The following is a 21,972-nucleotide window of genomic DNA, read 5'->3' as shown; positions in this document are numbered from 1 at the left end:
AAGGTCATGAATTGGGTCTGGGAAGTTTGATAGAAAAAAATGCATATAAGTTTATTACACTTATTTAAAACTAAACTCCCTTATGTTAACAGACATCTACTCTCTCATGTTGAATATGTTACCCACAACAGGATTTATGCTTTTTGTAATCATATGTATATACCTCATAGTTTAACATTCTCTAGACTAAGTAATTATAATTACATCTACAAGGAAGTAGCCCTTTTCCCTAAATCTTTAATGAAAATTAATTCCCTCCTTGTTTTTGTCTTTTTCTCCATTCTTTCTCATGCAGATATTGATGAGTGTGCTGAGGACATCATTCAATGCCACAACCATTCACGCTGTGTTAACCTCCCAGGCTGGTACCACTGTGAGTGCCGAAGTGGTTTCCATGACAACGGGACCTATTCACTTGATGGGGGATCCTGTGTTGGTAAGAAACTAGGAAATAAAGCTACTTGACCTTTAAAATATACTTTTACAAAAAAAATAATAATAATTTACCCTAATTTCAGAATTTCTAAATGATTTCATTATTTTAAGAAATTTCTGCAGGTAAGTGGAAAGAGTACTTTTCATTCAAGTTAAATTGTTTTTCACTATTTTTCAGATTGATCAAAGTGGTTTTACAAAGGTATAAACAGAAAACTCAAATCTATAAATTAAACTGAAACAAAGTTGTTCAGCAGCATGAAACCATTTTAAATTCTGTAGGTTAACAAATTAACAACAATAACAGTTCAGTGTTCAAATTAAAAGTGTAGTGTAATTTCAATAATACATAAGTCAATACAAATCTATATTAAAAACAGTGATCCTGGTGGAGGTTAAAATACTAAAACAAAGAATCCAAAATGGTTAAAATACACAAGTTAAAATACTGTCAGGATCTGTCCTTTAAAATACCTCATGAGCCTCTGTGCTGCCTTCTAAATCTGATGCCTCCTCAGTTCACCCTTTTCGGTCTCCTCAGCATGATGAGATGTCCTCCAACAGGCACAGTCAAACCTCTAAATCCAGCTTGTGTCCCCACTGCCATCTCTTGGCATCTGAGGGGACGACCCTCCCATGAGCCCTTCTTATTTCTCTGGCCGTTATCCCACAGCCATCAGCAGGAGCCCTCTTAGAATATATGAAATAAAAATTCTTCATCAACCTATTGTTCTTGTTATTTTACCATAATAACATTTTAATGTGCAGTCCTATGTTGCTTTTGAGAAAAGGTCTTAGATATTTATGAAGTCGTTACTGTTCACATATTCTAACACGTGTTTTTCTTCATGTTAATGTACATGAGTGCTGAGCAGGAGAGCCGTCACTACTCTGCTCGGTGTAACATTCCCAGCCGCCTGTCTCCTCTACATAACACATGATCCTGCTCTTCATCTTCATCCTTATCTCATCTCATCTTTCCTTTCCTTTAACCTCCATCTCTATCTTTTCCCTTTTTCATTTCATGTCCTTCTCTGTCTATCTTTGGCTCCTTTTATATTTCAGTGGGCACAGGTGTCTTGTTCAATATCCCAGAGCGCTAATGAGGAAATTGGCTGAACCACACGCGTCTGCATGTGAATGTGAGCTCCGACAATTCCCTTATCAACACACAGGGGCTACTCATCCGTGTTAATAGGTGTACCTATACCCAACTGGAGCCTGAGCGCACTGTTTAAAAAAAAAAAAAAGACCCACTGCCACAGACCTCAGAATGCACATTACCAGTGGTGTATGTGTTAGAATAAAAGGAAAGAAATTGGTCTAGTGTGAGTGTGAGTATGAAACTTTGCTTCAGTGTTCTCTGCGATATACTTAAACCTTGTCCAATGCTATTTCCTACCTTGAACCACTGATGTATGGATAGGTCTAGCATCTTGACAGCCCTCTATTAGAGTCAATAGTATTATCAATTAATAATAATAATTTTAAATTAAAACCAGGTTTTCTCCATACACAGTGTCTGTTAAGTATTTCCATATTTATGTTATGTAATTATGTATATAATTTTTATTGTCTGTTGGCCGTTGACCAGCTCTTAGCCCCTTTATCACTACATCCAATCTTAGACTACAGTAATCCCTCCTCCATCGCGGGGGTTGCGTTCCAGAGCCACCCGCGAAATAAGAAAATCCGCGAAGTAGAAACCATATGTTTATATGGTTATTTTTATATTGTCATGCTTGGGTCACAGATTTGCGCAGAAACACAGGAGGTTGTAGAGAGACAGGAACGTTATTCAAACACTGCAAACAAACATTTGTCTCTTTTTCAAAAGTTTAAACTGTGCTCCATGACAAGACAGAGATGACAGTTCAGTCTCACAATTAAAAGAATGCAAACATATCTTCCTCTTCAAAGGAGCAAAGAAATCAATGGTGCTGTTTGGCTTGTAAGTATGCGAAGCACCGCGGCACAAAGCTGTTGAAGGCGGCAGCTCACACCCCCTCGCCAGGAGCACAGAGAGAGAGATAAAAAAAATCAATACGTGCCCTTTGAGCTTTTAAGTATGCAAAGCACCGTGCAGCATACTTAAAAGCTGCACACAGAAGGTAGCAACATGAAGATAATCTTTCAGCATTTTTAGACAAGCGTCCGTATCGTCTAGGTGTGCGAACAGCCCCCCTGCTCACACCCCCTACGTCAGGATCACAGATAGTCAGCGCAAGAGAGAGAGAAAGAAAAGTAAGTTGGGTAGCTTCTCAGCCATCTGCCAATAGCGTCCCTTGTATGAAATCAACTGGGCAAACCAACTGAGGAAGCATGTACCAGAAATTAAAAGACCCATTGTCCTCAGAAACCCGCGAAGCAGCGAAAAATCCGCGATATATATTTAAATATGCTTACATATAAAATCCGCGATGGAGTGAAGCCGCGAAAGGCGAAGCGCGATATAGCGAGGGATTACTGTATATACAAAAAAGCATCTTCCTCTTTTCCATCCATCAAAATGCATAGGACTTCTAACAAACCTCTCCTTTTATGGTCTGATGATTGCTTAATGGAGATTGGTGGTGAGCAGTTCATCGATTTCAAGTGAAAAGTCATTATTGCAAAATAACACAATCATTTTGCATAATATGGCAATCATTTTTTTTGTTCAGTGGCAGTATATTTCACTTCTAAATCTATGGAGACAATTTTTATCTACAATAGAGGTGTTGGTTTTCATTCTAACCATTTTCTTAATTAGTGACCAGTTTTTGTTGCTAATGAACTCTTATGCCTTTATTTTAATTGACTTGCTATTTAAGTCTTAAACCCCTTAATTAGCAGTCAAACAATAATGAGATACAAAAATGTGCCAACAGATGACCAGCAGTCTGTGTCCATCATACTACTGCAGCTGAAAATAAAGAAAGGTGAAGGTCTCCGCTATGTTGATGTACTCAGGTACACAATACATTTTGATGGTGCTCTTAGAAAAAAGAAAAACAACAGTTTTGGAAATTTCTACTTAAATAACAGGTTTAGTTAGCAACAAGAATAGGTGTCTTATTAAAAATTGGTTGGAGTTTGAGGTCTCAACTTCATTTGTCATCTGCTGGCTCAGTTCACATCTAATTTCTGTTTGGCTGCCATTTAAAGAAAAAAGAAAGAATTGAGAAGACCAAGTCTTAAAAACACATCACTTAAAATGAAGGGAAAATACATCATTTAGTGGAAAGAAAGCGGAAAAAAGGAAGTGATGTAGGAACTGCTGATCTGCAATCCTGATCTGTACTGTCAATGTTGACATGCACAACTTTACTTAATTTTTTGCCAACACAACAGCTCGGCTTTCTTATATGATGTATTTATATAATCTCAAATCTATTTTCATTTGCTAACCTGCAGCCATACTAAATATTGAAAGTAATTTAACGTGTGGAAAATTATTACAAGTGGAGGCACAGTGGCCCAGAGGTTAGCATTTTGCCTCGTAGTTCCAGTTTATGACTTCAAATCATGACCCAGTCACTGTGGCCAAGAGATTTTCACATTCTGCCCATGTCTGCACTTTTTTTCTTGAGCTCCCTGATATTCTTAATAAATACCAAAAATTCTGTGTCGCATCTGCTGCTTTGTCTATGGATTAAACAGATTCAGGAGATCAATGAAAAAATAGATTTCCTTTTTTAGGCACCTGGGGTTAGGTTTATAAAGCCTGCATACACACAAACAGAGGCCTGTAATGTGTATGTGCAACTTTCCACACAAAACTCTGCATTTTTAAATGAAAACTTGGAGGACTTGCATACTGCACATTTATGGTAACTCTGACCCATCCATAACATAACAATTTAGAGAAAGTGGGAAATGATGACACCCTTAATGCAGCTAAATGATGACTCACATACATAATAATTTATATCATCAAGCCGTTATTAACAAAGAATAAACCTCAAAGTGATGAATGCAATGCATGGACTATATTTTAGTACCCTTTCAGGAGGATAAGTGCTGCATTACTAGTCTTTTTTTCAGTTTAGATAGCAGTTGTTACTTCTCAAGATCAGAAACTAAAGCAATCCCTTGTTGTTAGTTGCTTTAAGCAAAAACAAAGGCATGATTCACTCCCTACATAAAGAAAGCTATAAATGTTATGCCCTATAGCCTATTCATAGCCTAATGGTTTGACACAGCATTGTTAATTTGGGGCTACTTGAAGAATATGCAGATGGTCATATGCAAAGAAAATGAGCATTTACAGATCAGCACCATTTTTTTGCCCATCATGGTGACTGGCTTATGAGCCAATTTATGCTACTCATTCTCTTGGAACTATGGGTTTGCCGTTAGAAAGACTTAAAGGGCTCTGCCTGTCCATATGCAGGTTTTAACAATGGTTGGCTTTCTGGCAACAGGAACCTACCAGAGAGGAATAGCCGACAGATCAGGAATATCTCAGTTGGCTCCATCATGCCTACTGTTCTGGAAGCCCTAAACAGAATTATGAGGCTCTTCATTCAGTTTCCATATTGTGTGGGTGTAGTATCCAGCATAAAAAGGCAATATGAAGCAGTGTCTGGTTTCCTAATATACTGCACTCATACTACAATAAGGGCACTTAGAAAGAATGAAGTTGCTTTTGTTTATCCTATCTAATTAAATTGCATTAATGTACAAGTAATCTATGATGCCAATATGAGAATGACAAACATTGTAGCCTGGGTCAACCCATGATTGAGTTGTCGATGCTGGTACATGATGACTGGATGTTGGTAAGGTAACTGGCTGAACCCTCAGTGTTTCATATGGCCTATACTATTCATTGCAGCAGCTGTCATGTCATTACTTGTGCCGGGCACCTTATTCCTTTCCCCAACCCCAAAGTGTAGAGGAGAGTTTCTACAATGCTGTGAGGAGTGCGGCATAGGAAGCATTTTTTTATACATTTTAACAATGCGCTGTCTGTTCTTACACTTTACAATAGGGCTTAAGGTAACCCAGGTCCAAACATGAAAAAATGGCTTAAACCTAAGAAATACGTCAATTTTTTAAAGAAAAATTTTTATCAGGTATTAATCTGCATCTTGAGATTGCACAAATATTTTAAAACAGGTATCCATGTCGCTTTAGAAAGGAATGAAAAAAGCAAACAAATCATTAATGAGATTCAGCTATTTTAAAAGAAAACCAGCCACACACCTCATCTTGGCATATTTCTCTCCCACCGTGATAAACCCCATCCATAGGAGTGTGAGAAATAATAATAATAATAATAATAGTATCACACCCATCAGTTTCATTTTCAGAATCTATTACTTTCGAGTACATTTTCTTTCAGGATTTAGATAAATAAGAAATTATTTAAATCAGACAAATATCCCAGCTATGAAGACAGCATGGTCACTGAGCCATATTTGTATGAGCCAGAATATACTGATGGGGAGATTCAACAATTCAAAGAGGAAAGAACAGAGAAGAGAGCAGAATTGGAGAGGCAAAAAGAGACAGATATGCAACTGTAAAGTAAGGCAATGCAGTGGACAAGTGTCGATTGGTGGAGCACATGTGGAAAATGTGAAGTTATGGCCACCCAGAAAGAGTGTCTCTGTTGTAGGAAGTGGGGCGTGCTACTTCCACCTCTGTAAAAACTTAAGACATATCAGGGGATGAGCCTGCTTTGTTACATGAGGCTGCAGTATGTACATCAAATAAGGTCAAAATTTTCAACTATCACCTGTCCCAGCATTCTGGAGACATTTTTCCACTTTCCAAAATTCAACTGGAAGAAACATCCAAAACCTAAAGGAGTAAATGGGCAGCTTTCATTAGAGTAATTTTCATTGTTGATGTTATTTTTTGCAGTGTTAAATGCTTACTTAACACTGATGCATGACACATCCGAATGACCGTTGTTACTAGTAGGGGGTGCCACTGAGCCCCAAACCCTAGACCCGATCATACACAAACCAGTCACAGGTTCAAACATAGTCCCTTTTGTATTAATAAAACATTACTTTTCACAGATAAAATAAGAACAGCTAAAGTAAACAGCCAAGAAAAACAATGCTCTTTCTTCACTCTTATCTCGTCAAGCCTCGTCCACCACCTCCTGACTCCCAGTTAAAATGATGCAGCTCCTTTTATATTTGACCTGGCAGTCCTCCCAGGGTTAGGTGATGTTCTGTAGGCAAGTACTTCTGGGTTAGACAGGAGTCCCCCAAATTAGGGTCCAGATCCTCATGCAGAGCCCCTTGGTGACACCCACAGAACCCAACAGGGATGTGTTCCAGAACTCCAATTTCCATTATGCTCCATGGGGGTCAGAAGGAGACCAGAATCCCAGGGATGCTGCCCTCTAGCTTACTGGGGGATATACTGTAGCACCCAGATGCTGGTGTGTCTCTTGGTCCTCCCACCATACTGGCCATCCTGCCAGGTAAGAATTTTTGTGCACATCTGGTTAGAGGTGTTTCTTTTCCCTTAGTGTCCCATCTGGGCAAGAAATCACCATCTGGGATAGTCATCCATCTCCTGGAGTGACTCACACCATATGGAGATTGTTATTCTTTACACTGACAACAACTATGCACATAATTCAAATTATGCCCTACATAAGAGCTACTTGTCTATACATTGTTCAGACTGAGAGTGAAAAATATTGTCACAGTTTTTATTTTATGGCTGTACATTTCAACTCAATTCATTTCTAGCTGCAGCAAAATTATTTTGCTGAAATATGTTTGGAACTGCATTTGGCTTCAGTAAGAAAAGAAAGAAAAAATAGGAAAGAAACAAAGAAAGAAAGAGAATTGTGTTTTGCCACTGTTACAAAGAAGCCTTTTGTAAGGTATGTTGGGTAATGAGATGTGTATTTGCACCCAGGACTTGTGTCTGTGCAGTTGTGTCCTGGGTTTGGGATGCTAAATGCCCCTTAATAGTCACAATACATTTGAACCATTTGTTATGTTTGTGTTTTCCTGAGATGTTTGCAAATTGCTATCAGAGTTTGCTAGCATATAATGGAGTATTACACTCATTTATTTGTAGTTAGAGTGGTTTATTATGGGATATTTTCAGTTTTAATATAGACAAACACTCTTCTCTGGCAACATAAATATGTGAAAGGCAATGGAAATTAAATAAAAATCAAAGTAAAATTAACCTAAGCAATATATTACAGTACATCAGCTTTCCATGATAAAATAAAATACACAGCAAAACAAACAAAGGTACTTTGAGTCTAGCATTTCATGCCTCTTATCGTCTACAAAAATGAATATTTCATTTTGCATTGTTTTTCAATTAAAGTAAGAAACAATACTCCACATTATACTACCAGTCATAGTTTTTATGAAAACATTTTTGTTCTGAATGTGTCATTTTTTCAGGAATGCTTTATTACCAGCATTAAAGCTTTGAGTAGGAAGAATCAGAGTCAGCTCTATTTTTTGAGGAGGCTCACGTCCTTTGGAATATAGTAGACGTCTGTTACAGATGTTTTATCAGCCTGTTATAGTAGGTGCTGCTTTCTGTGAGGCAGTCTGCTAGGGCAATGGTATTACAGCATGTGAGGTCAGCAAACTCAATAAACCGATCTGGAAGGCTGACTCAGTGTGGACTCTCTGGAGATAATGGTTGAGAAAGAACACTTAATAAAATGCTGGCTATCCTGGAGAATGGCATGTGCCCTCTGCATGCCATTCCAGATAAACAAAGGATCACCTTGAGCAATATATGTGGTCGTTTGTGACAGCAGCCATTTTACTCTGTGATGAGCTTCTGTTGCTGGCTTCAGTTGTTACTTACACCTTTTATTGTCCTGTGGTTTCTTCACATTTTGTGTTGCACAATTGCTGTTCCCACTTTTTACATTTCTAGCAGAATTAAAAAAGTATCAGTGGTTGACTTCAATTTTTTAAAATATAATTGAATGATCCTATTCCCAAGGATGTCTAAAGTTACATAGACACACAGTCTTTTAAAAGCATTGGTTATAGTTTGGAGATGGTCTCTATATCTATATTACACCTATAAAAGTATGATTTCCATATTAGATACATTATAATGTTAGGAAAGTTGTCCATGTAGTAGAAGAATTTTTTTAATGAAAGGTTGCATTGAAAGCACACTTCTTTAAAAGATGCAAATATATTGTCTGTTTGTCAATGTACACACCTGCAAAAGCTCCAATACAAAGAATATTTTATAGGTTAAATATTGTGTACTTTACTAATGGTGAAATTACTGTATTATTAACTAGTAAGTTGTAAACAAAAGTAAGATATCATCTTTAAAGTGTGTCCCACACAGCCATAGGAGATTGTTTTTTTATTTATTTATATTCTGGAAATCGCAGTATAAAGATTGAAACATAATGCTACAGACTGCATGCAGGTAAAGATTGCGTTGAATAGATCAGTGTTTATGGAAGAAAAGTTGTTAAAGTGATTTTGACATTTTCTAAAATGGCCACCCTACCTCAATCCAGTGTGGATCTCCCACAGACAAACAGAGTGCTGTCATTATACTCAAAGATAGACCAAATGTCAGACTATTAACATACGAAATTTCCCCTTTTCTTACAATAAAAAAAAGCCTGTCATTTGTATACATTATTATTGGAATACCTGCTGTGATCAAGGTTTTTGAAAGAGATTTATGCCTTCTATATTCAAGGTATTTACAGTTAAATTGGACTTACTAGTTTAATTTCTTTCAGGTATGTGAGTTTTAAGACATGTGAGTTTAAAAGTAAATACATAACACAGCTCAGTAATAGCATGTATGAGTTTTTATGATTTTTAAAGAGTGTTTAATTTCATGTAATGGTACAATTACTCTGCATTTCACTTCTCACAATGCTTTATTTGTCAGAGTTTGTTGACAGTACCATATGTATGTACATACATAAAAGTACATATCAGCTTAATCTTTCAATAAGCAGCAGCTCTTAATATAATGAAATCAAGTGCACTAAATTCTATAGTACTTACTAGCAATGTTCTGAATAACCTGGTAGGTAGTGTCACTGGTGTCATGAGAAAGTTGTCAAGGATGCATGCAAAACTAGGAGATGAGAGACAAAAATCATAGTCAAAAAGTGGACTAAGATCAAAACCTGAAGAACACAATGACACGTCACCAACGCCTAATACACAAAACCAAAAACCTACCAAAATGAACAGGGCAAAAAATTATTGTTTCACTGACATAAGAATTTGTTTGTGACATTCGGAAATTCTGACAAAGTGAATATCGCGCAGTCATCTTAAATATCCCAATAACAAAGATATCTTCTGTCTTTGCTTCCAGCAGTGATGTGTTAGTGATGCCGCACTGCCCCTATCAACATAATCTTTGAGGCTGATAAGAACAAACACAAAATTTTTTTTTTTTTTTTAATATTTTTATTTTATTAATTTTCATTGTAATCATTCCATACAAACGGATCAATTTATAACCTAACAAATTTGAAGACTAATCAAACCCCACCCCTGAGAAGGAGAGCTTAGGTAAAGGAAAATTGCTTTAGGCTTTTTAATAAGGCAACATTAAACAAAAGAAAGGGCGAAGTAAATATCTATGTAAATAAGAGATGGAGAAGGGAGTTAAATGCAATAATAGTTATTTCTCTTATTCTAAAATAATATTGATTAAATCCTGCCATGTTTTGAAAAAATGTTGTACAGATTCTCTAACTGAGAATTTGATTTTTTCCAATTTCAAATAATATAAAACATCGGTTTCCCACTGACTTATAAGAGGAGAATTAGGATTCTTCCAATTTAACAAAATAAGTCTGCGTGCCAAAAGTGTAGTGAATGCAATCACAGTTTGCTTGTCCTTCTCCAATTCAAGTCCATCTGGAAGAACACCGAACACAGCTGTTAATGGGTTAGGAGGGATTGTGATACCAAGGCTGTCTGAGAGGCACTTAAAAATTTTTGTCCAAAATGATGTTAGTTTAGTGCAGGCCCAAAACATGTGACCCAGTGAGGCAGGAGCTTGGTTGCAGCGCTCGCAGGTTGGATCCTGCCCTGGAAACATTTTGGACAGTTTTAAGCGAGACAGATGAGCTCAATATATAATTTTTAGTTGAATAATTCTATGCTTTGCGCATATAGAACTCGAGTGAATTCTCTGCTTTGCTACCTTCCATTCCTTTTCTGATATATTGATTAAGAGATCTTCTTCCCAATGTCCTCTTGGATCTTTGAAAGGTAGGGACTCTAACAAGATTTTATATATTGCGGAAATAGTGTTTGTTTCCTCGAAATTGAGCAGTATTTTTTCCAGCATTGTGGAGGGTGCAAGATGGGGAAAATCGGGCAATTTCTGTTTAACAAAATTTCTAATTTGAAGATAGTAAAAGAAATGTGTAGCTGGGAGGTTGAATTTTGAACGTAATTGTTCAAAAGATGTAAATATGTTGTCTATATAAAGATCTCTGAGCATTTTAATCCCAAAACTTTTCCAGGTATTAAAAACTGGATATACTTGCGAAGGTTGAAAGAGGTAGTTCTCTTGCAGAGGTGCCACTGATAAAAGATTTTCCATCTTAAAATGCTTTCTAATTTGGTTCCATATTCTGAGTGAGTAAAGCACAATTGGGTTATTAGTATATTTGTGATAACTTTCATTTATTGGAGAGCAGAGCAGGGAATATAAAGAAGTACTACAGGATTCTACTTCTATTGCGGACCAAGCCTGTGTATGTTCATTTATTTGTGTCCAGGTTTTTATGGCTTGTATGTTTGCTGCCCAGTAATAAAACTGAAAATTAGGTAAACCATGCCACCTTCTGCCTGAACAAACACAAAATTAAGCTAACCATAAGGAGCCACTAAAGGGAAATGAGCAAAAGAAATGAAAATATCATTCACAAGAATGTGTTCATTAGATCTTTTTGTGTGCATATGAGAAATTTTTGTGTGCTCATGAAATATTATTGCATGTGCACAAGAAAGTCTTCCGTGTAGAAAATATCGTATGCTTATGAGATATGTTTGTATGCACACATGCTGGAAAGAGAACAGAAATGTATTTGATTTATAGCTACATCCTGTCAATCCCAGATGTTAGGAGTGAAGTAGATTCCTACTCCATGAACAATGGAGAAAGATGATTTTATAGACCTTTTCAGGTTAAGAAATGTTCCAGAGGACATTGCACATCACGATGCCTTTATGGAAAGACCCAACTTGAAATACAGAACCATGAAGTCCATGTCAACTTTTCTACACAATAAAACAGAGCTGTGTAAGCAGAACAGGTCAGCCCAAAATATACAGATCCAATAAAGGGACACTTGTATCCCGGAAACGTTTTTGCATGCTTATACAAAATGATCTCATAAGCACATGAAATTTCTCGTACACTCAATTTGCACACAACAAATAAGATTTTTTTTTTTTTGCTTATATCCCTTTAGGGACTTCATACAACCATGATCCAAGACAGACAAAATGATGGTGCAAACAACATAACAGTAAAATATTTTCATAATTAGACAATAATGTCAAAAGCGAAAAACAACGGGTGACAACTGTTCAGTGACATGACTTGCCCAGCCTGTGAAACTCAAAATGATGTGTTACCTCCAAAACCAAAGCGTTAAAGCTCCAATGAAACCTGGAACCAAAGTAAACCTTACCTCAGGCTTTGAATCCTGTACAGGTAAAGAAGAGCTAAAGACTTCAGAATTCAGTAGGGAGAGGGGACTGTCGAAAACCCCTGGCCAAAAAGACAACAGCAAAGTTGCTTAATAGTTGAACATGTATTTAACATTTACAAAATAATATAAAAAAGCGGAAACAAAATGATTGAATAATAAGAAATGGCACTTTTAAACCCTGGCTATAGAATTACATTTGATAAAGGGAAAAAAAGTTAAAATCCTCACAAAAAACTACTTATATGTCAGCTTTAGTCTTTATCCTGTTCCATGATGCTGAACTAACTGTGTTTAAAATACATACAGAAATGTCACCATTCAAGAAAAGCAAAAAACAAATCAGAGCAAGGTCTGTTTTAGTCCATCCCATAATGATGACAAGTCTTTATAGAACAGAAAACACAGATGAATAAAGATTCACAGGCTTGATGTAACTGGGAAAGAAGTTTTATTTATTTTTTTTTTAATCATCTAGCAAACTGTACCACATCTGTCTTACATGTCATTAGAAGTGTGACAGAAAAGAAAGAAACATTGAATAGGGCATTTAAAAAAATGCTGCAGCTGTTGACTTTTTTTCAAAATCAAATACTTGTTGGACTTATTATTCTTACAAGAAATCTGCAAAGACTTTATTGGTTACTTTTTTACTACTTATTACTATATGTCCTTGTCTTATGGAAGAGGAGAGTTATTTAAAAAGTCTTGCATTCTCACTGATTTCAAAAATGTTTTCAAGTGAAATAAAGTGTTGCTAGAATTGTTGTTTTCATTCTTATAGATTACATGAACAATAGAGTCCTTTTATATCTGCTTTGTACTTTTAACTTTATTTTTCAGTGCACTTTGGCTTTAATGGCAAAAGTACAGCTTCAATCGATTAGCTGTCTCACAGCATAAGTATTGTTTCACTCTGCATAACTTTGCATGATCTGATTTTGCCTGATTGGACAGTTTAAAGAACTTACTGTCCAAAACATTTTTTAGTTGCACAGTGTGTGACTATCTTTACGTAGAACTGCCAACACTACATTTACAAATTTCATAATTAACCCAGATAGCCTGGAGGATTAGTTGTAAAATAAAAAGAAGTCTGGTAATAAAGTCTGACTTCTTTGCTGTTCACAAAGAAAAATATAAAAATCTCTATAAGGGTATAAATAGTATTATTTATAAACAAAGAATTTCTATGTATTATTATTCTTACCTTCCATGACATTTTAATTTTATTTATTTGTTTGACATAGGGACATGTGAAATGTAGCAATTAATAATAAAAAGTAAACCTTTCTATCTTATTTTTAATCTCTTGTTTCTGTTATAGTCATAGAGATTAATAGTTCTGTCTGATACATAAACAAAATAAACGACTCTTCTCCCAGAATATCATGTATCTGGAGCTACATGGTGAGTGACTGTTCATTGCAGAGTAGCTTGAATATAATACAATGAATAATGAATATATATTAAACTTGCAGTGTTTTGTGGAAATGATAGCTGGCCTATGAATCCATTCTTATCTTTTTGTTCCTTTGTTGTCATTGTAATTTTAAAATATATTACTGCTGGTATAGCCTCATAGGACTGTTTTTTATACCACCCAATAAATAAATTCTTTCAAGTTTGTAGGCAGACCTACCATACTGTTACTAATGCAAATATACCATTGTACCTTCAGGAAAGGTATGGCAGATGTGTTTGTCTTGTCATTGTAGTATATCTTCCAGTCAAAACAGTTGACAACCTCTGAGTTATGACTTCCATTATCTGAAATGCCACCCAATTTCCAAATTATTGACTGGTTCTATTCGCCTTCCCTACATGCACAGATAAAAAAAAACTGTTAGAAATTACACTTAAGTGACATCTTATCTGTGGATACATTAGTGTGGTTTTGTTCTCTTTTGATTTATCAGTTTCTTGTTACTTACATTGGTGAGGGTTGACATGACAACATTATTTTTCTTGCAACAGTCTTTAACTTTTTTTGGATAATCCCCAGGTATTCCCAGTCCAGTAGAGCTAAATAATCTATTAGCATTTTGTTCCTGTTTCTTCTTTTGGTGGAACAAGTTTGGTACACCTCCTTCAATAGCTCTTCACATAGTCATAGGGAGTGAGCCTATCGATCTAGGGCAGAAACATCATTTCAGGATATACTGTAGATTGCAGAATATGCTGAAGGCTTGATCTAGGAACTTAGCTTATTTTTTATGATCTCAGTCCCATATGATACTAGAAAAATTTCCATTGCTGCACTAATCCATAAGTAAATGTCATAATGACCTCTGTGTCACTAGTGAACAAAGCCTTAAGGCATTTCAATTTCACCACATGGGGCAGATGCTTCTCTCTCACCTTGTGGGAACTAGGCTATATTTTCCAGCACAGGGCCATAGCTCACAGTTGGAGGTGTAGTTCTCCTACGTGCCATGTTCTGCTATAAACTACTTCAGTTCACACTGGAGATCATATTTTGATGAGGCTGAGGATATCATCGAATAACAGAAATGGAACCCTCCATCCCCAAACTGGACACTCTTCAACTTTAATACTTTCCTGAGGCTAAATACATTCTTCACTCTAAATCCTGTACCTGAAAATCAAAATCAATTAAGAAGATATGACACACACCAGCAATGACTTTGATGTGCATACTCATGTAGCACCTTCCACAAGTTAGGGCACGAAAGAACAAAGAGTTGATCCAATGTTCCACAGGCAGGATATAGTCCATTTTGCTATTTGGATCAGTTAGAGTCTGTATTGCATTGTCCCACAATGTTTTTCTCAGGAGGTCTGAAAAGTGTAATTTGTCAGTAACCAGAGCACACATTTCTTTTAAATTTAGGACCTATGACTTCTGTGTTCCCATTCTGAGGCACTCTCTTCAGCATACTGTATATGCAGTTAAAAAGAAACATGTTAACCAAAACTCGCTTACAATATTCTTGATTACGGCATCTCTGGCTTTTAAAATGAATTTGAAGTGTTTTTTTTATGATCCACAACAAAATACAGTGCCCACACAGGAGAATAAATCTACAGGCAATTACATAAAGGATTTCTAAATCCTTTCAACATACTCAAGGTAGAGTGACAAAGCATTGGCTTCAGTTTCCTGTAATGATATGTGGAGAATTAAAAGATGACATTGATAGTCTTGATATTGCAGATAGTCTTGACAATATTATTCATCTAGCACTAAAACTAGGAACTTATTTAGCTGAGAGAAAAATAGTTTCAATAATTATTTTTGCTCTAAGTGTTTGTAAACCTGTTACAACAGAACTAAATACACAAACACATATAAAGTTGTAAAGATGTATTTAAGCCTTAATGAATGAACAAGACATCTAAAGGAGGGAATTACATTTCTATTGTAGTGTATCTGGGTACTTAAAAGTTCAGAATCAAGTTACAAATAAAAGAATAGCCTGACCCAGATAGAGTTTGTTTGGGTGAGTAGTTCTTTGCAGTGCACAAGCCTTGTTATAGTTGTTCAGTATCTTCAATGCCCACACCAATGTCGTTAGCAAGAAAAAATCATTGCAACTACCCCCTCTACACCTTTACCCAAGGGGAATTTATGCATTATTGAAAATCTTGGTAATGGTTTTATCTGATCGTCCCATAGTCCAATTTATGTCTATTTTTCGTGTTGTTTGGGAAGAAGCATGGCTAATTATTGAATTAAATTAATACTAAGAATAATTATGTGCGGGCGGCACGGTGGCGCAGTGGTAGCGCTGCTGCCTCGCAGTAAGGAGACCCGGGTTCGCTTCCCGGGTCCTCCCTGCGTGGAGTTTGCATGTTCTCCCCGTGTCTGCGTGGGTTTCCTCCGGGCACTCCGGTTTCCTCCCACAGTCCAAAGACATGCAGGTTAGGTCGATTGGCGATTCTAAATTGGCCCTAGTGTGTGTGTGTGTGTGTGTGTGTGTGTGTCCTGCGGTGGGTTGGCGCCCTGCCCGGGATTGGTTCCCTGCCTTGCGCCCTGTGTTGGCTGGGATTGGCTCCAGCAGACCCCCGTGACCCTGTGTTCGGATTCAGCGGGTTGGAAAATGGATGGATGGATAATTATGTGCTATTCTTTTGCTTTACATTAGAGGAACAACTCAATTGACGTTTGTTCTATTTTTCTACATGTTTGCTTACCCCTTTTTTTTCTTCTTACTTCCATTGCATTTTTCTCAAACTGATCACTCACCATTTACAAAAAGACATTCTGGTATTTACCTCCTCTAATAGACGCAATGGGTAATAACATCATCCTTCCCTGCAGCCTTGCTGCTGCAGAGCTTATGTGTCCAGCAAGGGGTGTTAGTTCCATGAATTGACTAAATTCAATTCTGGAAATTCCACTGTGGAAAATTTGTACTGCTTATAGCACCACTTCAAAGCCACAGAGTTGACAAAAATAACCACCACACCAAATAACACCAACCACGACACAAATAATAATTTTATACTTGTATCGAGAATCTTTCAGAAAACAAATGTACATTCAGGCTCTACCAAGAATCCCACAGTAACACATGACAGAGATGAACACAGCAGTTAGGTAAGGTGCTGTCAGTGCTCTGGATGTTATCTTGTTCAGATGCTGTTGGACGAGGTTAGGCGGTGGAAGGTTCTATAAAACTTAAATTCAAAAATCTCAGGGTTGGACAGGTCAACAGCTATGATGCTTCAGCATGTCCTATTTCTGGTGGCTGTGTCTGTCAAATGCCTGTATAAGACTGTTTGTGAACTAATGTTGTTTTGGTACAATAAACCATTCAATAGTACAATAAACCAGTCAATATCCATTTAGACAATCACTGGGAGCATAGCTTTATTGGCATTTCTCCTGACAGAGCCCCTAGAAATTATTTTCTCATGGTCAGATTAAGCATAAATAATGAAAATAAAAAAGCAATAATGAATAATAAAAAATTAAATAATAAAATAATGGTACATAAAATAATTTGACAAGCAGCTTATATGAATGCAAAGCTCACAAAACACACAGACCACAGTGATACCCTTTTTTACTTGTCATACAGCTGCTCGTGACTGCAGAACAGATCCATATTACAAGTTGTTTCTGTTGTTGGATATAGTTTTTTTGATTACCGTATATACTCGCCTTTAAGTCCTCCCGTGGATAAGTCGGGGCTTGATTTTACCGTATATTATACGGTATTTTATAATTTTGGTCATATAAGTCGAATGCGGAAAACTCATACTATTGGTCCAAGAGATTATGATATGCTAATACCCCCATGAGAGAGTAACCATGGAGCACACTGCCTTTTTTTCTATGTATTGTGTCTACGTGACCACACGTTAATACCCAAACTATTCTGAAGCGACATTTGAACTGTTTTATGATTTTTGTATCTCACACCCTCTATACCTTTATCGTAAGAGTATCCCTCATCTACGATGGAGTATTCGATCAGAAGAAAATATGAAGCTGGTATTAAATTTAAAGTCATTGAAGTAGCAAAAGAAATTGGTAACTGCTGCTGCAACAAAATTTGATGTGTCAGAGAAACTGGTGCGAGATTGGAGGAAGCAAATAGATGTAAGATAAAAAATTGTGTCATATTTTTGAACGGGCGTATAAGTCGGGGTCTAATTTTATGATCGATTTTTCGGGTTTCAAAACCCAACTTATACGTGAGTATATACAGTATTTCTGATCTGGTTCTTGGATTCAATTTTGGATAATGTATTGGGACTTTTTAACATTTGGATTACCTTTTAGGCAACGCTGTTTTTCATTTTTTTAATATTGTTGATATTTTTTATTGTTTAGTAATACTTTAATTTTGCAACAATTATTGTTGTTGCCCATTTCTCAGGCCGTAGGGTTTTTACAGTTTCCTCCTTTACCTTGAGAGGCATCTTGATATTTCTGAAACATTTGAATATTTGAAGTCAAAACCCTTTGAGGCCTGTGTACGCTGAAGCTAGCCAGCAAGGTTTAGAGTCAAGTGTCCTTGTGTGAGGCCTATTCTGGGCAGGTCCATAAAGGTTCTGGGGCCTCATGCATAACACCGTGTGTAGAATTCGCACTATAACATGTCATAAGCAAAAGGCGGAAATGTGCTTACACTCAAAAAAATCAATATAAATAGCCCTTAAGATCAGCCTTCTGTGAAAAGACAATGGCAAAAGCACAAGGAAAAGTAGAAGGATTTCAGCGAATACCAAGTGGAGGCAAGGAAAAACTTACTATTTGTTAGTTTAAACAGTGGAATAAACAACAAAAAGAAGTTGATCGAGTGACATAGCGTGTCAGAGAAACTGAAAAGTTCAAGTTTACAAAGTCGCACGGTGCCCGAAATAAAAAAGAAGTTGTCAGATATCAAAGTCGCTGTGAAAAGGCGAATCGTAGCCCACTGTCTGAGTGTCATATGAAAGCTTATTAGGGTACAGACAGAAAAAATAGGCACACAGTGGGAAAAAAGCATGAAATGTCAACTTTAATCTCTAAATTTCCACTTTAATCACGTAGTTTATCTTGTCATTAAAGTAGAACATCATAAACTTCATCTTAAAATTGTTTAATGTTTAGTTTCTCTAATCCCATCGTAACTAAAATAGCATGTTAAATGCTTTGTTTTGTATTTGATCTTCTATGTGCTCTATGTGTGTGAATCACTACGTGCTTCCGGCTTTCTCTTCCTCCAACAGGACACAGAATCCATTACATTCGTAATATTACAGCTCTCTGAATAATTTAAATATTGAGATGTATACGTGATATCATTTTCATGATGATAGGAATTAAAGCATGTTATTAAACATGGGAACACGGTGGCGTAGTGATTCTTCATGTCTCACGCAAGACACTTGCTGCGTAATGTGTGACCTTCGATGAAATACTTTATTGTAGCAGTGCTGTCTCTTTCAAACGTACTAACCCCCAATTCCTGTCCTTACCTTTCTTTCTCCAAATACCCAATCGCCACACAATCAGCTCTGAAATAGACGTTAAGCCATCTGTAAGCTTAGAACGCCGATCCTTCAAACCTTTTAAGGAACATTGAAAGCACTAGCAAGAATACAGCGCGAGGCAGGAACAATCCGTGAACAGAGCGCCAGCACCTCGCTGGCACTGCAGCACCGTGTCCTCACATGTTTAATTATTAACAATATAGATTATTTAAATGAAGTTAAAGTTTTATCTGTATAATATAATAAACATATTTTGCTGCATTTCATCTTAAAAATGATATCAGCATCATATGTAAATACGTGCTTTATAAAGTGGCTCAGGTTGTACAATATTATAACTAACCTAAGTTTACAGTGAGGTAATTGTACTTATATATTATAGGTACAAACAGTTCTACAAGGAGCACTTGATGGACTGATTGAGTGTGTTTATAGTTCTTGGGATGAAACTGTTTCTGAACCACAAGGTCCATACAGGAATGGCTCTGAAACGTTTGCCGTATGAGAGCAGTTCAATAGACAGCATGGCTGAGGCAGCGTGTGCTAGATTCTGTATACAGATAAATCTCTTTCTGATCAGCTGCTGTATAGCTGTGATTCCCCACTCAGACACAGTGATATAAATACTCTGAGTGGTGCAGAGAGAGTAATATGGAAAAAAATGGTCCACTGTGGCAACCCCTAACGGGAGCAGCTGAAAGAAGAAGAAGAAGGTGCAGTGAGAGTAACAATGCTAAAGTAGCTATTGTATTTAGAATAGTTTGACCATTCTGTGGACCATTATATTGTTATATGTTAATTACATTAAACTAATAAACAATATGCGGTTAATTTCAGTGTACTTATAAAGATGTGTCAGGGATGTGAATCTAAAAAAGAAAGGGTAATCACACAGGAACAGTAGCACTGCTTTGACGCTGGGTGGCGCCAGTCTGCAAAACCGAGCGCAGAACTTGCGTATGCCAGGGTATGAGCTACTGTGGAAATGTGCGTGGCTTTACTCCAAGTTTAGGTTTTATACATAACATGGAATATAACGTTCTTAGGCAACATTTTACTGCGTACGCACTGTTTATACATGAGGCCCCTGGTCTACGTTGAGGGACTTTTTGAGACAGAATGACACTATTTTCCCATTTTGTGTGATGCTGTGTCGTAACAGCATTCCCTTCCTTGCTGTTGAATATTTTATCTAAGTTGATTTTTTCCAACCTTCCCTGGCTCTGTTGGTACCAATTTGCAATTGTTTTAGGGGTTTTCTACTCCAGGGGTTTGGGTGTTGATATTGGTTGCTTAGTTTTGTTTTTGCAGAATATTTTGGACTGTTTCTGCCACTGTTTTTTGAGCTTCCATTCCAAAAAAAGCAGTAGCATACTGATACAAAAAACAATATTAAATTAAAGAGTCGCATAGTTTGGAGGAGTAACGATCTTCTCAGTCTATCAGTGGAGCAGGACAGTGACAGCAGTCTGTCGCTGAAGCTGCTCTTCTGTTTGGAGATGACATTGTTTAGTGGATGCAGTGGATTCTCCATAATTGATAGTAGCCTGCTTAGCACCCGTCGCTCTGCCACAGATGTTAAACTGTCCAGCTCCATACCAACAATAGAGCCTGCCTTCCTCACCAGTTTGTCCAGGCGTGAGGCGTCTTTCTTCTTAATGCTGCCTCCCCAGCACACCACCGCGTAGAAGAGGGCGCTCGCCACAACCGTCTGATAGATGTAGGTGGTTTGAGTCGCACCATTTAACAAAGTCATTGATTAGGTCCCTATACTCCTTCTCCTGCCCACTCCTGATGCAGCCCACGATAGCAGTGTCTTCAGTGAACTTTTGCACGTGGCAGGACTCCGAGTTGTATTGGAAGTCTGATGTATATAGGCTGAACAGGACCGGAGAAAGTACAGTCCCCTGCGGCGCTCCTGTGTTGCTGACCACAATGTCAGACGTGCAGTTCCCAAGACGCACATACTGAGGTCTGTCTTTAAGATAGTCCACGATCCATGCCACCAGGTATGAATCTACTCCCATCTCTGTCAGCTTGTCCCTAAGAAGCAGAGGTTGGATTGTGTTGAAGGCGCTAGAGAAGTCTAGAAACATAATTCTTACAGCACCACTGCCTCTGTCCAAGTGGGAGAGGGATCGGTGTAGCATATAGATGATGGCATCCTCCGCTCCCACCTTCTCCTGATATGCAAACTGCAGAGGGTCGAGGGCGTGTTGAACCTGTGGCCTCAGGTGGTGAAGCAGCAGCAGCCTCTCCATGGTCTTCATCACATGTGATGTCAGAGCGACAGGCCGGAACTCATTCAGCTCACTAGGACGTGATACCTTTGGGACTGGGGTGATGCAAGATGTTTTCCACCGCCTCGGGACTCTCCCTTGTTCCAGGCTCAGGTTGAAGATGCGCTGTAGAGGACCCCCCAGCTTCGATGCACAGACCTTCAGCAGTCGTGGCAATACTCCATCTGGACCAGCTGCTTTGCTGGCACGAAGTCTCCTCAGCTCTCTGCTATTACCTTTGTTAGCAATCTGCTCACTAAATTCCTTTCATTTTGATTCTTTTCTTGTGTTTTGGTATTGGTTACTGTAATTCTCCTGGTATTCATCCCATTTCTGTCTTTTGAGTGCATTTTGCTCCTGGTTACCATTTAAAATCCTTTACATATGCAACCTGTGACAGATAAATTATCACTACAACCAGTCCCAAGATTTGCATGACACCCAACGTGACTTACAAGTAAAATATTATATGAAAATCAGAGGTTTGCTGAGAAGAAGCTGCTAACATTGCCGAACAAGGCTGCATAGTGATATCAGTCTTTCTTGTTTGTTGCTGAGCTGCCTGTTTGTGACATCACTCTACACCGTTATTTTTATTTTGATCTGCAGCTTTTTCTTCTAAAGTTGGATTTTGTTTTTACTTTT

At 37.5% G+C, this 21,972-nt stretch overlaps 1 protein-coding gene across 1 annotated transcript in view; it reads left to right on the top strand.

The window, feature by feature from the left end:
• Positions 1–21,972, top strand: part of LOC114645928 (protein kinase C-binding protein NELL1-like) — a 1,522,815-nt gene that overhangs the window by 1,401,795 nt on the left and 99,048 nt on the right. The window contains exon 16 of the mRNA XM_028793848.2: positions 296–436. Within this exon, the coding sequence (XP_028649681.1) occupies positions 296–436 (141 nt within the window). The remainder of the gene's footprint in view (positions 1–295; positions 437–21,972) is intronic.

This window comes from Erpetoichthys calabaricus, chromosome 2 (assembly GCF_900747795.2).
Source record: "Erpetoichthys calabaricus chromosome 2, fErpCal1.3, whole genome shotgun sequence".
NCBI lineage: Eukaryota > Metazoa > Chordata > Cladistia > Polypteriformes > Polypteridae > Erpetoichthys > Erpetoichthys calabaricus.
The sequence above is the reverse complement of the archived record's forward strand: the minus strand, read 5'-3'. Positions and strand labels throughout refer to the sequence as shown.